This window comes from Topomyia yanbarensis, chromosome 2, assembly GCF_030247195.1.
Source record: "Topomyia yanbarensis strain Yona2022 chromosome 2, ASM3024719v1, whole genome shotgun sequence".
NCBI classification, from domain to species: Eukaryota; Metazoa; Arthropoda; class Insecta; order Diptera; family Culicidae; genus Topomyia; species Topomyia yanbarensis.
The window spans coordinates 464,388,953-464,404,513 of NC_080671.1; the positions used below are offsets into that span (position 1 = coordinate 464,388,953).

The following is a 15,561-nucleotide window of genomic DNA, read 5'->3' on the forward strand; positions in this document are numbered from 1 at the left end:
TTATTGCATCAAGACAAGAACAGGATAGAGGTTGAGTAGATATTGAGGTTCAATATTGATTTATTATTTTATTTATACTGGCTCATACCCTACATCTTTCTCCTCTTCTACTCTATTTAAGAGTGTGAATCTCCATTCAATCAGGCTTTTGTGTGACAGCTATGCAACAATTGACTTATTTGACGTCTAGGACGCCAACACAGTTGCAATATGTATGAACACATAAGTATAAGAAAAAAGAAACGCACACAGCGGTTATCCACCATATTTAACAAGATTTGTCAAAAATTCCATCCGATTTTACCTCAATCACATACTAACACAACTGCCCATGGATTATTCCATGCGAAGAATGAACGACTTGTAAAAACACGATGCAAGCAATAATTTATACTACGTTCACATCTCATCATTCTTCACATTTCACTGTTTTTTCTAATCTCTTTTCTTATCATTCATTAAATTACTCTTTACTCTGAATTATTTATACTTTGGTCCTTACTATACCATTTTTTCTCTTTATTCTACGGTACTATTTGCTCATTAATTTGCTCTCTAGGTTACTGCTTATTATTATGTCTTTAATTGTTACTCTTTTAATCATCTTCTTTACTCTTTGCTCTTTACTTTTTTCTTCTTTACTCTTTACTGTTGGTTCTTTACTCTTTGCACTAAATTCTCGGTTGTTACTCTTTAACCATCACTTACGCTTTATTTTTTAAAGTATTCCATATAGCAAGACTATGCGTTATCCCCTCAAGAGATGGAACGCATCCATATTGTTGTTGCTCTGTTAATTTCTTGGTAAACTTACTTCTCGCAGCAAAAACTTACCCATTCGGGGAAAATCATATGTTGCTGCACAAAGCAACGGTTTTCCACTCGAGGAAATGATCTGTTGCTACACGGAGCAATAATTGTCCCGCTCGGAGGAATAATATTAGGCGACTCAGGGCTTTCTCACGTGGAAGACTTGAGCTTCTTTAGTTTTTAAAACACAGCTGCATCACTAATCATAATCAACAAAAAAAATATCGATTTTCTACAAGAGCATGTCCATCAAAGCAAACACGTGTCATTCCGCAGTTATACTTTCTTCTTCCAAATGAACTTTTCTCTACCAAAACTATGCGTCATCCGCTCGAGGAATGGAACGCATCCACATCGTTGTGGATCTGTTAAGTTCTTGTTAAACTTGCTTTTCACAGCAAAAGATTTTCCATTCGGAGGAAATCATATAATGCCACACAGAGCAATGGTTTTTTCACTTGTGGAAGTGATCTGTTGCCACACGAAGCAATAATTATCCCACTCGGAGGAATCATATTTTGCCACACAGAGCTTTCTCACTCGGGAGACTTATTCGTGTAGCAACTCGGAGCTACATCACGAAACAATCAATTTTTCTAATTTCGAAAAACAGTAGCATAGTGTTTTAAAATCAGAACCAGTGTCCAGCTGGTTGCTATTTCATAACAAAAACTACTGGCAAAATCTTACCGGGAGCGTTGTTTGCGCCATTGTCGTGACTGGAGATTTTGCGTCTGCTCTCATCTATTTCCTTCCAAAAACTGAAGCTAGATTGTCTGTCACAACAACCAAGGCCTGCTAACATAAAATCATTCTTCCGTTTGATTTTATTGCATCAAGACAAGAACAGGATAGAGGTTGAGTAGATATTGAGGTTCAATATTGATTTATTATTTTATTTATACTGGCTCATACCCTACAAAATCCATACTGACTCCATTCAGGATTCCGAATCAAATTCCGAAAGGTTTGACCGGGAACCAGTGCAACAGAGGAACATTCGTTGAACTCGAACTACTGCCCAGTAAAGTTTAGCCGGAAATGAGCCGGAAATCCGGAAGCGGTTGTCATTGGAGCCGGAATGCTAGCTGGAACCAATCGGAATTCCGGCTCATTTTTGGCTGAACTTTACTGGGTGACGACGAGACTGACGATGTGAACAAACCATCGAGATATATTCTAATTACCCAGTAAAGTTCAGCCGGGAAATGAGGCTCCAGCCGATTCTACAGGCTCGCATAATATAACTCAACGAATTAAAACCGTAGTTTCTCAAAGGTTGAGTAGTGAAAATCAGAATATCGTGATAATTCCTGAGCAATGTCTGATCATTGTTCAGGTCATTGGACAAATGCCAATGCGATTTTCTTTCTGCATGTTACTCATTTTACGGGTTGTTTCACTTTTAACCGGATTGTGTAGGTATTGCGCACTTCCCACCAACCTGGACTCCGCACTTTCGAAGTGCGAGTGATCAAACTGCTACTGAAAACTGCGAGCTGTCAAATCACATGTATTTCAAGTGATAGAGATGGTATTTTCATGGACAGACCAGTCGAGCTAACCAGTCTATGAGAAGAATTCAATAGAAGAATAGTAAGTGCGCAGTGTGGTTAGAATCCAGTTTTTACTGCCACAAGCAATATTTACTCAATTTTGAGTTAATACCCACACTATAAAAACTTAACATGTTAACATAATTTGGAAATCTATTGAATTATTTCAATCCACAAACACATGAAATGCACACAGTCCAGTGTGGGAAATATGGTTTTCAAATGAAACACATGCGAACATGGTGTGAAAAGCACATCAACATCATAAGCAATACCATTGACTGAATTTGTCAACAGTTTTTTCGGCATTTAATTAGCAAGGGACTGGAAGGTGAAGTATATTTTTCAATATTTAGAGCCATAGTACTCAAGGGAGAGCAAGGTGTTGAAAGGAGAAAGTTTAGAAAAGCGTGGAAGGATCATATATGCAAGCTTAGAGCTCACCGGCGACTTAACCCTTTGTCTGCTACCGTAGTGGTCAAGGTCTTTTGGCATTAGAAATGCGAATCACCTGAGTCTACGGCATGTCCGAACAAGCGTAAAGTAACTTGTTACTTCATGCTGTCGGAACCGCAAAAAGTTAAGTCACGGTAAACTTCCACACTAAGCATTTGCGACGTTGAAACTCATTGAATGAGCCAGTTTTTGTTTGTTCCCTCACCAATTGCCTGCCTGAGTGATTTTATTTTATCGACTATTGTGACTGTCTCAGCGTGTGTGACAATATGGTCACATGTGTTGCTGATTTGCACGGTGTCGGCAGCTTTCACCCAACGCTGCAACGATGAATCCCCATCACGGTAAGTTCTATTTTTACCATTTTTTTTTGTTAACCATTTTTGTTAACGACCTATTGAGTTAATTTGTCAACAGTTTTTTCGGCATTTAATTAGCAAGGGACTGGAAGGTGAAGTATATTTTTCAATATTTAGAGCCATAGTACTCAAGGGAGAGCAAGGTGTTGAAAGGAGAAAGTTTAGAAAAGCGTGGAAGGATCATATATGCAAGCTTAGAGCTCACCGGCGACTTAACCCTTTGTCTGCTACCGTAGTGGTCAAGGTCTTTTGGCATTAGAAATGCGAATCACCTGAGTCTACGGCATGTCCGAACAAGCGTAAAGTAACTTGTTACTTCATGCTGTCGGAACCGACAAAAAGTTAAGTCACGGTAAACTTCCACACTAAGCATTTGCGACGTTGAAACTCATTGAATGAGCCAGTTTTTGTTTGTTCCCTCACCAATTGCCTGCCTGAGTGATTTTATTTTATCGACTATTGTGACTGTCTCAGCGTGTGTGACAATATGGTCACATGTGTTGCTGATTTGCACGGTGTCGGCAGCTTTCACCCAACGCTGCAACGATGAATCCCCATCACGGTAAGTTCTATTTTTACCATTTTTTTTTGTTAACCATTTTTGTTAACGACCTATTGAGTTAATTTGTCAACAGTTTTTTCGGCATTTAATTAGCAAGGGACTGGAAGGTGAAGTATATTTTTCAATATTTAGAGCCATAGTACTCAAGGGAGAGCAAGGTGTTGAAAGGAGAAAGTTTAGAAAAGCGTGGAAGGATCATATATGCAAGCTTAGAGCTCACCGGCGACTTAACCCTTTGTCTGCTACCGTAGTGGTCAAGGTCTTTTGGCATTAGAAATGCGAATCACCTGAGTCTACGGCATGTCCGAACAAGCGTAAAGTAACTTGTTACTTCATGCTGTCGGAACCGACAAAAAGTTAAGTCACGGTAAACTTCCACACTAAGCATTTGCGACGTTGAAACTCATTGAATGAGCCAGTTTTTGTTTGTTCCCTCACCAATTGCCTGCCTGAGTGATTTTATTTTATCGACTATTGTGACTGTCTCAGCGTGTGTGACAATATGGTCACATGTGTTGCTTATTTGCACGGTGTCGGCAGCTTTCACCCAACGCTGCAACGATGAATCCCCATCACGGTAAGTTCTATTTTTACCATTTTTTTTTTGTTAACCATTTTTGTTAACGACCTATTGAGTTAATTTGTCAACAGTTTTTTCGGCATTTAATTAGCAAGGGACTGGAAGGTGAAGTATATTTTTCAATATTTAGAGCCATAGTACTCAAGGGAGAGCAAGGTGTTGAAAGGAGAAAGTTTAGAAAAGCGTGGAAGGATCATATATGCAAGCTTAGAGCTCACCGGCGACTTAACCCTTTGTCTGCTACCGTAGTGGTCAAGGTCCCATGACTTAACTTTTTGTCGGTTCCGACAGCATGAAGTAACAAGTTACTTTACGCTTGTTCGGACATGCCGTAGACTCAGGTGATTCGCATTTCTAATGCCAAAAGACCTTGACCACTACGGTAGCAGACAAAGGGTTAAGTCGCCGGTGAGCTCTAAGCTTGCATATATGATCCTTCCACGCTTTTCTAAACTTTCTCCTTTCAACACCTTGCTCTCCCTTGAGTACTATGGCTCTAAATATTGAAAAATATACTTCACCTTCCAGTCCCTTGCTAATTAAATGCCGAAAAAACTGTTGACAAATTAACTCAATAGGTCGTTAACAAAAATGGTTAACAAAAAAAAATGGTAAAAATAGAACTTACCGTGATGGGGATTCATCGTTGCAGCGTTGGGTGAAAGCTGCCGACACCGTGCAAATCAGCAACACATGTGACCATATTGTCACACACGCTGAGACAGTCACAATAGTCGATAAAATAAAATCACTCAGGCAGGCAATTGGTGAGGGAACAAACAAAAACTGGCTCATTCAATGAGTTTCAACGTCGCAAATGCTTAGTGTGGAAGTTTACCGTGACTTAACTTTTTGTCGGTTCCGACAGCATGAAGTAACAAGTTACTTTACGCTTGTTCGGACATGCCGTAGACTCAGGTGATTCGCATTTCTAATGCCAAAAGACCTTGACCACTACGGTAGCAGACAAAGGGTTAAGTCGCCGGTGAGCTCTAAGCTTGCATATATGATCCTTCCACGCTTTTCTAAACTTTCTCCTTTCAACACCTTGCTCTCCCTTGAGTACTATGGCTCTAAATATTGAAAAATATACTTCACCTTCCAGTCCCTTGCTAATTAAATGCCGAAAAAACTGTTGACAAATTAACTCAATAGGTCGTTAACAAAAATGGTTAACAAAAAAAAAATGGTAAAAATAGAACTTACCGTGATGGGGATTCATCGTTGCAGCGTTGGGTGAAAGCTGCCGACACCGTGCAAATCAGCAACACATGTGACCATATTGTCACACACGCTGAGACAGTCACAATAGTCGATAAAATAAAATCACTCAGGCAGGCAATTGGTGAGGGAACAAACAAAAACTGGCTCATTCAATGAGTTTCAACGTCGCAAATGCTTAGTGTGGAAGTTTACCGTGACTTAACTTTTTGTCGGTTCCGACAGCATGAAGTAACAAGTTACTTTACGCTTGTTCGGACATGCCGTAGACTCAGGTGATTCGCATTTCTAATGCCAAAAGACCTTGACCACTACGGTAGCAGACAAAGGATTAAGTCGCCGGTGAGCTCTAAGCTTGCATATATGATCCTTCCACGCTTTTCTAAACTTTCTCCTTTCAACACCTTGCTCTCCCTTGAGTACTATGGCTCTAAATATTGAAAAATATACTTCACCTTCCAGTCCCTTGCTAATTAAATGCCGAAAAAACTGTTGACAAATTAACTCAATAGGTCGTTAACAAAAATGGTTAACAAAAAAAAAACCATTGACTGAAATTTCCAAATGAATTACACGTCAATATCACATTGTTTTACTTATAGATTTCATTGGCAGAAGAATCGGTAAAATTCGTAATATCGTGCCGATTATTTTCAGTGTAGAATTCCGGATGAACTTTACTGGGCCGGTAAAGCCAGCCGGACATGGTGCCGGAATTCTGGCAGAAGCCAGTCGCAATTCCAGACCGTTTGACGACTGGCTTTACTGGGCATCATTATACACAATACCCAGTTAAGCTCAGCCGGAAATGAACCGGAATTCTGGCTGGTTCCAGTTCGTATTCCGGCTCCAGTGACACAACCGATTCAAGTTAGAATCGGTTGTGTCACTGGAGCCCGTGGACGAACTGGAACCAGCCCGAATTCCAATTCATTTCCGACTGAACTTTACTGGGTAAAGTCAGACGGAAAATGAACCGGCATTCCTGGTGGCTTCTGCTACCCGGTCAAACCATTCGGAATTTGATTCGGAATCCTGAATGGAGTCAGTATGGATTCCAAATCAAATGCAACAACCGATTCTGAGTCGGAATCGGTTGTTGCATTTGATTTGGAATCCACACAGAAAACTTGCATTACCTAGCAGTAGGTAATTTTAAATCTGTGCATCCCACTTCCTCCAACGAAAAACGAAAGAGAGGGAGTCCAAATTTACCCAAAAATAATGAGATATTCCCCAAAGCCGACTAAACTTCATCCCATTAATTTTGAGTAAAAAAAATCATTCCCTCTCCCTCGTTTTCCGACAGCAAATTAAAATTACCTACTGGTAGGTAATGGATTTTAAGTGTGCATAATGACTCCATTGGTCACTGCACAGTGACGTCATGCATTATATGTGACAGGTGGTGGTCCTGTTGATTACATTTTGAACTTAGACATTATTTGCATTTGAAATATATTGGGAATCATGTTTCTGGAAGTATATATCTCGACAAACATATGATTACGGCTTTAAAGCCAACTGTCAAAATTCTCCTTGAAAGGAAATTCCAGACAAACTATTACTGGCTAAACACAGTTCATAGCAGTTAATGAAAGAGAAAACTTTTCTCTTTTGTTTACTACCAACATCTGTGATTGGCGAGTAACGGTTTGTCCGAAATTTTCTTTCAAAGAGAATTTTGACAGTTGGCTTTTAAGCCGTAATCATATGTTTGTCGAGATATGATCTCTACAACAATTAAATTGTGCTATTCCCTACTGTGGAAAAATGTATATGAAAGATCTAATAAGTGAACTAATCATGTGTTTATCAATTACTTCTAGTGTTCTCTGAATCGGTAAGTAGTTTTGCGGGAAAATTTCTTGGGAATTAATAATTAGCACTAAGCTTATTTTAATGGAATCCAAATTTATTGAGTCCAAACTTTAAACAAAAGGACCAGTACTTGTCAAATTTGTGAGGTTAAGGCATTTCATACAATGATCAATTCGGAAATCCGAACCGGTTCCGGAATGAGTTTAACTGGGTAGAATTGTGACACAACAAAAGAGATTATAACTACTAGAGGTCGCATGTCGCTGTTAACAATGAAAATTTATCATCTCGCTCTTACATATGCTAGGCCCATTAGTTTGACACATATTGCCCCGGGTACACACATGTCAAAGTAATGGGATACAATATGCTAGAGCGAGACCCCATGTTTCAGTCCGTGAATACCCACTGAGACGTCCAAAAAATTGTTTCAAAATCGTTCAACACGGGTTCAACGATGGACGTTCGTTGAACGGTTATTTGGACGTTGTCCAAATTGGTCCAACGAACGTCCTTCATTGGACGATTTTGAAACCAACCGTTCTTAGAGAGTATATGGAGACAGTAGCGCTTTGCTCCCTCTAGTAGTTATAATCTCTTTTGACACAACCGATTAGAATCGTGTGTTTTATTGGTTGGAGCAGAAATTTGAGCTGAAGCCTACCAGAATTTCGGCTCATTTTCCAAGGTTTTCTAGGGGGGAGTGAGCTTGACAGCTATATCGGAATATTATTTTTTTCGTATGAACGTGGCGAATGTTAAGTTTTGATCATTATATTTTTGGATATAAAAATTCGAAAATTTCCAGAAATTAGCGTTTTGATATGGGTTTGTGTAAGTGTCCTAAACGACAAGTCACTACTCAATTTTGCTTTGAGCATCGAGTCAATGTATGTGAAAATTGTATGGTTGTAAATCACATGAAGGTAAGAATCAAATTTAAATAAACAAACATTTCTTCTCAACTTAATAATTATTCTTTTAGTGCACAGTTCAATCCTACATACAATGGTTAAAAGATAGCGATTTTGACTCATGCTGTACTTTATGTGGAAGTTTGCTGGATGATGAAGATTGTGTGCGTTTGATTTGTTACCGTAAGTATTTCCCAAAAGCAGTTTGATACGTGTTATATTTATTAGACGGCTATCATTTCAGATGTTTTCCATTGGAAATGTTTGAATCTAAAACAACAATCCTTGCCGGCCAATACAGCACCAGGGGGATATACTTGTCCAACTTGTAGTGATCCAATTTTCCCTCCTGCTAATCTAGTCTCACCGGTAGCAGATGTTTTGAGAACCAGACTGGGACAAGTGAATTGGGCAAGAAATGTATTAGAACTGCCTTTGGTATTTTAATGCTCCACTAGTTGGCGTGGATATGAATAACACATTTTACAATTTCAGCTGCTTGAAGAGAAAGCGGAATATGCGACTGCTTCAATTAGTTCACACAGTGGAAACCTGTTTGCAAGTAACCTAGCCCAAAACAGAAGTACCCTTTCAGTTAATGTTGGAAAAGTTGATCGTCCAGGAAGTCCTCATTCGATCGTAAATATGGATACATACATAAATAGTTCCACACCTGCATTAGATTTTCAAGGTAATGTGAAATTTAACTTTAAATTTTCTTGTAATTGAATGTAGAATCTGCTGTTTTTAGCAAGCAGTCGGCGTCCTTTGCTACAACGGGAATCGCCAATAGGTGCATCCGACCGGGATGATAATAAATACAAAAAACGAACTCCACAGGAAATATTTTCCCGATGGTCCAGACGATTTTACGCACCGTCTTCTAAGCCACCATGGCGTCGAACATGGTTTTTGGTGTTGAGCGGTTGTGTAGGGTTTGTGTGTATTGTGTACGTACTTGCTACTATCGGACGACGCAGTGGAACTGGAGATCTTAGCTTTATCTATAATCGAAATTTACCACACGAAGAATGAAAATTTAGCCTGTACTACTGTCTTACGCAAAGTAAGCACTTCTTCTTTTCTAATGCAACTATCGTTTTATATTGAAGAAATACCTTCAAGCAAGCAATTGTTTTGCATGTAAGAAAGGTTTTCAATTCATTCTAAAACCATTTTGTTTATTAATTATTCCATTTAGCCCCGGTCAAAGGTGTCTATACTAGTTATTGTGTTGAACCGGCTTCAAATAAATAAAAGTGCTAATTAATTTGATTTACAGCTCTTCAATTAATGGTTTCTTGATTCGTGTTTGTTGAAGAATGTCAATCGACGTATGTTGGAGGTTTTGAACAACGGTGTTCTGAACCAATTTCGTTGTTTCATTTTTTATGACTTTCATGGCGCTCGGGAGTCTATCCTTGGTGATATTCTTAGGTTTAATGAGAGCTGCATAATCTGCATCAGGATAGTCATTTTCATTTTGCACATTCACTATATTTACTAGCGTTGCGTTAGGAGGTGGTAAGTCTGGAAGCTGTTGACGCAAATCGCCAATCCTGTTTAAGGCTAGTTTGTTGGCAGAATCAAAAATCAATACTTTGCAGTAAACCTGGTAAGCCTATGTAAGGGGAGTAAAATAGACATGTTTAGGTATTAGTTACAGAATAGAAACCTCATTACCTCGCATCTTTTGTCACTCATTGTTAGTGCTTCGGCTTTACGAAGCAACGCTTTTACATTATTTGGCTCAATCTTCAAGCAAGCGTCGCAATCAGAAACAGATTCTTCGAAACGAAATAGTTTTATATCTAAAAAAAAAAAAATTAACTTAATGTCCAAACCCTTATGATAGCAGACTAACAGGTTATGGCTCGGTTGTTGAAGCACGCAGCTGTCGGATACATAGCTATGCTGTTACTGTACTCGCTCAGAGCACTTACATACTCCTTACTGCGGAAATAATCATTCCCTTTTTCCTTTGATTTTGTTGCCAATATGATTTTTTCATGCTTAGTCAATTCTAAGGGCATTGATTGAATTTCGTTTGCAATATCCCCTTTATCATTTTTCTGGTTTCGATTCAAAAAAATATCCTTGGAGCGCTCCTCATCTAAATCCATTTTTAAAATTTCTGTATCCGGATCATATCGGTCCCATTCTTGGTAGTCTTTCATTTTTTTATGTGTATGAACTGGCACGAAAGATTTCAATAAGCATTTAGAGCCTGTGGTGAGACCGTCATATACACCTCTGACTGGCGGAATCGAGGTGAATGAAATGTCTTTCTCGTTCACTACATTATCGTGCAAAGTTTTCATTTCATTTTCCCATCTCTCTAAATCCGAATTAATTTGCTCCCAGCGATCTTTCGAAATGCTATCTCTTGTACCCAAAGGGATTTCCTTTCGGAAAAGTTTGTTATCCGGATTGATTGTTTTCAAACGTTCTTCACTAAAATTCATCAACTCTGGAAAGTGACCTTCTTCACCCGAACGAAGAACCTTAACGATTTTCTCTAGCTCGTGCTCCTTTGTGCACTGACCAATATATTGAAAGTCTAAATGTTCTAGTAAAAGACCGTATTTTTCGAGTAAATGTTTCGGTTTGTTGGACATTTTTATTTCCTTGTCCTGATACTAGGTGTAAACGGTGTAAACCAACAGAATACCGTATTCTATTGAACAATTATTTGAATTAAGCAAATTTCTAATAAATATTCGGTTGTCAAGGGATACTTACTACGATGCACTGAGCATGCGTGATATATTGTCTGAAGCATTATTATGCATATATGCTATAGCAGAAGGTTTGTTCCAGCACTCGATTCTTGCTGCCAGTTTTTTCGAGCCAAACAATGTTCCTTTTGTCAAGTTGTGTTGAAAGTCACAACGGAAATGCATAAGTGCATCTAATTTATCATGCTTTGTACAACGAAATTAAAGCTAATAATTGCTTTTCCAATTCTTTATACCGGTATCATTTTCATTTCAAACGTTTACCTACAGAACGTCGCTACTGTAATTTCTTAGGACAAACGTCATTTAGTCATATTCGAGAAAACGATTTTTAATATTTTAGATTGAATATTGGTCGATGAAACATACAAATGCTAGAAACAGTTCAAAAAAACAATCGATGCTCTTATCCTTGCTCTCCAGAGTTGATGAAGTTTAGTAGTCCCTCGAATTTTGCGAATATCGGTTGAGCATGTTTGTGGTTTTTACTTAAAATTTAACAAACAAAATTTTCGTAATTTGCATCATTTATTCGAGAAAAATAACGAATAAAAGATTCTTTAACAATTTGAGGTTATATATTTTAAACAATGTTAATGTTGGCAGGGAACTGAACCTTAAACTATTCTTTGGGAAACACAATTTAGTCTCAGGAGCAGAAAAAACTATGATGGGAAAGAATATGCTAACAATAAACTAACCTAGTTGATGATTATGAATAGAAATTATTCATGACAACAGACTTCTATTGGCATGCTATAAGCATTATGGCTTCAATCTACACTTGATTATAGTATTGCTGTCTGGTTTTCGCAGACACAACTCGTGCAATCGGAAATTTGGTGCTTATCACAAACGTTTTTCGATATATATATATATATATATATATATATATATATATATATATATATATATATATATATATATATATATATATATATATATATATATATATATATATATATATATATATATATATATATATATATATATATATATATATATATATATATATATATATATATATATATATATATATATATATATATATATATATATATATATATATATATATATATATATATATATATATATATATATATATATATATATATATATATATATATATATATATATATATATATATATATATATATATATATATATATATATATATATATATATATATATATATATATATATATATATATATATATATATATATATATATATATATATATATATATATATATATATATATATATATATATATATATATATATATATATATATATATATATATATATATATATATATATATATATATATATATATATATATATATATATATATATATCAGTAAGCAAGCAGACTATTAAAATTCTGGAAAGTCCAATTTCTGCCGATTTATGATTCAGTAACATGACATATCTTACTTATGCCGTTTTTGCGTGACCTCGTCAAACTGAATCAGCTTACAACCCCAACAGCAGTATGTTCATACATTTTGACAACAGATAGGTTTAGAACCTTTCGCTTCAGGCAATTAGTTTTCACAATAGTTTACCCCAAAATTGCGTTTCTCATATGATAGCACGACAGTACCGGCAAGCGTTTTTGCATCTTTGTTCGAACATTGTAGTCTATTATCTAAGATTTTGCTATCCAAAATAACACAAATTTATTGTGCAAATCTACTTTTTCAATTGACAAAGATTAATTTGATCTTTTCCAAATTAGCCAGGACGAACTGTATCTTTCTCTTTCAAATTTAAGCCATATTCTTTAATTTATCAAGATGTCTCCAAGTTAATTCGGTTCATGACTTTTCATTATTAGCCTCTCAGGACAACTCCCAAGCACCAACTACAAGTTGGGCCAGTTTCAAAAATCACCGAAATGTCGTTCGATATTCGGACCACATGCTCAGTCCATCGCAATCAGTTCAATGAAGATCCGGAAAATAATATTCCGAGTAGGTTTTGGTTCAATTTTAACACTAATTCGAATCAAAACTACAACGCTTTGTTTGATGGGAATTAGATCTACAATATCTCATCGCTCATCTGATTGCTTTCGGATATGCAATGTTTAGCGAATGAAAAAAAATCATCAAGTTTCAAACAATTCGTGTGTCTTTCGTACAGTTAATTAGTCGGTATAACCAAATTTTCGCATTTACTATAGATATACTACCAAGAAAAGTTTTATTTTAATCGTGCAAGTGTATTTCACATCGTTATCCAACTTTAACTATAACTAGTACTATAACAGAAAATATGGCAAACACGCTTAGAAATCTACTGCTTAACTTATTTCTTTGAGAAAATTATTATCCTAGCAGACTATTTTTTCTTTGCATATTCCGTACATTTTACCGCTTTCACATAAGTTATAAGATGATTTAAATAAATACTGATTGTGACATATTACACACTTGCTGCTCGAAGAGCTACATAGTTAAGTAGTAGCCCTTTTGTTCTCGATAAACTTGTGATAATTTCTACCATGGTCGTCAGCGAAGATAAATTCACTTATACACAGCCAGAAAAGCAATTAGTCCTATTTCGCTCATCAAAAATACACTGAATAGTTTTGAAAACTACAACATTAATTTGCGAGGCTTATTCATAGGATCTTGAGTTTTGCCAACGAAAAGATTAATTTGTTATCATATCTATACACATTCTAGTAGTGGTACAACTTCTAACGTAACTCTGCTTGGTTTACAATGCATTCATTGTAAGTTAGCTGCCTAGTACATATTCATATGTAAATCTTGAATTAACTGATTCAAAAACTCTTGCAGTTTATAGTACGACCGCGATCGCCAGTAGATATTATTTAAAATTTGCTCTTCCGCTAGGTGTATACTTTTTTCTATCGTTTTCAGTCCAAGTTTTCGCGTTTTACGGGCGAATCGATCGAATTGTTCTTTGTGGTGTTTTTGGTTCATCAGGTATGAAACAGAATCTATCATTTTAGTTAACGTTGAAAATCCATCTCCAAAACTATAAAGGATTAATTGTTAATTTTATTTTGAATGAAATCGAATACAAAATCACTTACTATTTCGCGATTTGCTCAATATTCTCATAGAGAAAATTGAAAGCAATGTCGTTTCCTGCGTAATTTTTAGCGACTGCCTGGAAAGCCCTTGCACCATCCTGTTTCAGTATTCCGGAAGAAGAATCCAGAGTCATATTCAAATACCTTTATGAATAGAAGGAACGATCACTTATTACATTAAACAATTCTCTTTTCGAAATCACTTACTTTGACAGTAACCACGGTTTCACTGTACATCCAAGTGCATTAAGTATCAGTTCTTTCTCAGATGCAGAATCTGTCTCCTTGTATCGTTTGTATGCAAAATTCCACTCTGGAACTCCTCCATCTCGCAAGGAAGTGCAATAGATCACTTGTTTGAGATTCGGTGGAATTTGATTGTCACTGTAGTCGGTCATCCAGCGCCGGAAAAGTGTCTGTGCACGAACCGAACATTTATCAATTCCAAATTTACAAGACAACCCAACAATCCGTTCCCGGTGCATCACTTGCAAATGATCGTCCTGCGGATTATCTTCAAATCCTAGCTCTTCAAACGATTTCCTAAGCACTGATCTCATAACTGCTAAAAAGCTTTCGTAAGCCACCTCACGCGCCATCATATCGTCTAGAAAGACCAATCCTTTACTCAGGGAAGACCAGGCAGGAATATCAAAGGGATATCGGGACAATATTATTATCAATGTTAACGGTATATCGTACTGGATGAATTCGGCCCGCGCCAGATTAAATGCGTCATCGACCAACTGTGATCTAGTTAATGGCGGTAGATGAGGGAAATTGTGGGTCAATCTCTTCCATGATGCATAATCATAATTAACCCGATAGTAACCGGTTCGATCGAAATTCAGGTAGAAATAATCAGCAGGATCTGTATCTATTTCCACTTCAATCGATGCATTATCGTAACTCAGCCAAAATGATGGAATCGTGTTTTTGAGCGAAGATTCGGTAACTATAGTAATTGGAACGTACCACCTGGTTTCATCTGTCTCATCCCTCGTTGGAAGCATAAAACGTTGCTGTGAAATTCTCAAAAATCTTTCGCCTATCCTTTCAGCTGTTATTACTGGATAACCCGGTTGCAATGTCCAAGTGTCCATGATTTGTTTCACATCCAACGTATTGGGAAGAGTTTTATGTGTATGCCCATATGTAGTCAAAATTTCCCATAAATCTTCCTGATCGGCATTTCCATATTGGTATTGCTTTAGGTATTGCATAATGCCTGCTTTGAATGTTTCTTTCCCTAAAAAGCTGCTCATCATTCTAATTATCGAAGCTCCTTTAGAGTATGTTATTGGATCGAAAATTCGTCGTATGTCCGACCCATGATTGACAGGAAATGAAATTGGGTGGGAGCTACGATCAGAATCCTTCTGAAAAGCTTTCTGTAGTTCGTTTTGGACAAATGATTCGAAAATGTGCCATTTTTTCTCAGCCTAAACAATATTAAAAAAATATTTGTTTTGATG

At 36.8% G+C, this 15,561-nt stretch overlaps 3 protein-coding genes across 6 annotated transcripts in view; 1 reads left to right on the forward strand and 2 right to left on the reverse strand.

Annotated features, from left to right (window-relative positions):
* The first annotated feature begins 8,080 nt into the window (after positions 1 to 8,080).
* Positions 8,081 to 9,569, forward strand: LOC131686097 (zinc finger protein-like 1 homolog). The gene is made up of 5 exons (XM_058970246.1): positions 8,081 to 8,291; positions 8,351 to 8,462; positions 8,524 to 8,717; positions 8,775 to 8,970; positions 9,031 to 9,569. The coding sequence occupies exons 1-5, from the start codon at positions 8,190 to 8,192 to the stop codon at positions 9,312 to 9,314; spliced, it is 888 nt and encodes a 295-aa protein (XP_058826229.1). The 5' UTR covers positions 8,081 to 8,189; the 3' UTR covers positions 9,315 to 9,569.
* LOC131686096 (sperm-associated antigen 1) lies at positions 9,556 to 11,015 on the reverse strand. Its single transcript, XM_058970245.1, has 3 exons — positions 10,144 to 11,015; positions 9,963 to 10,090; positions 9,556 to 9,900 (listed from the first exon to the last, which is right to left on the reverse strand). Exons 1-3 carry the CDS (start codon positions 10,895 to 10,897, stop codon positions 9,556 to 9,558), a joined length of 1,227 nt encoding a protein of 408 aa, XP_058826228.1. The 5' UTR covers positions 10,898 to 11,015.
* A 2,114-nt stretch (positions 11,016 to 13,129) lies between these two features.
* Positions 13,130 to 15,561, reverse strand: part of LOC131686082 (aminopeptidase N) — a 39,028-nt gene continuing 36,596 nt past the window's right edge. For all 4 annotated transcript variants that reach the window (XM_058970224.1, XM_058970222.1, XM_058970225.1 and 1 more), the window contains 3 exons: positions 14,294 to 15,528; positions 14,087 to 14,230; positions 13,130 to 14,028 (listed from right to left, as the gene is read on the reverse strand). In XM_058970224.1, the coding sequence (XP_058826207.1) occupies positions 13,773 to 14,028; positions 14,087 to 14,230; positions 14,294 to 15,528 (1,635 nt within the window). In that variant the 3' untranslated portion in view covers positions 13,130 to 13,772. The remainder of the gene's footprint in view (positions 14,029 to 14,086; positions 14,231 to 14,293; positions 15,529 to 15,561) is intronic.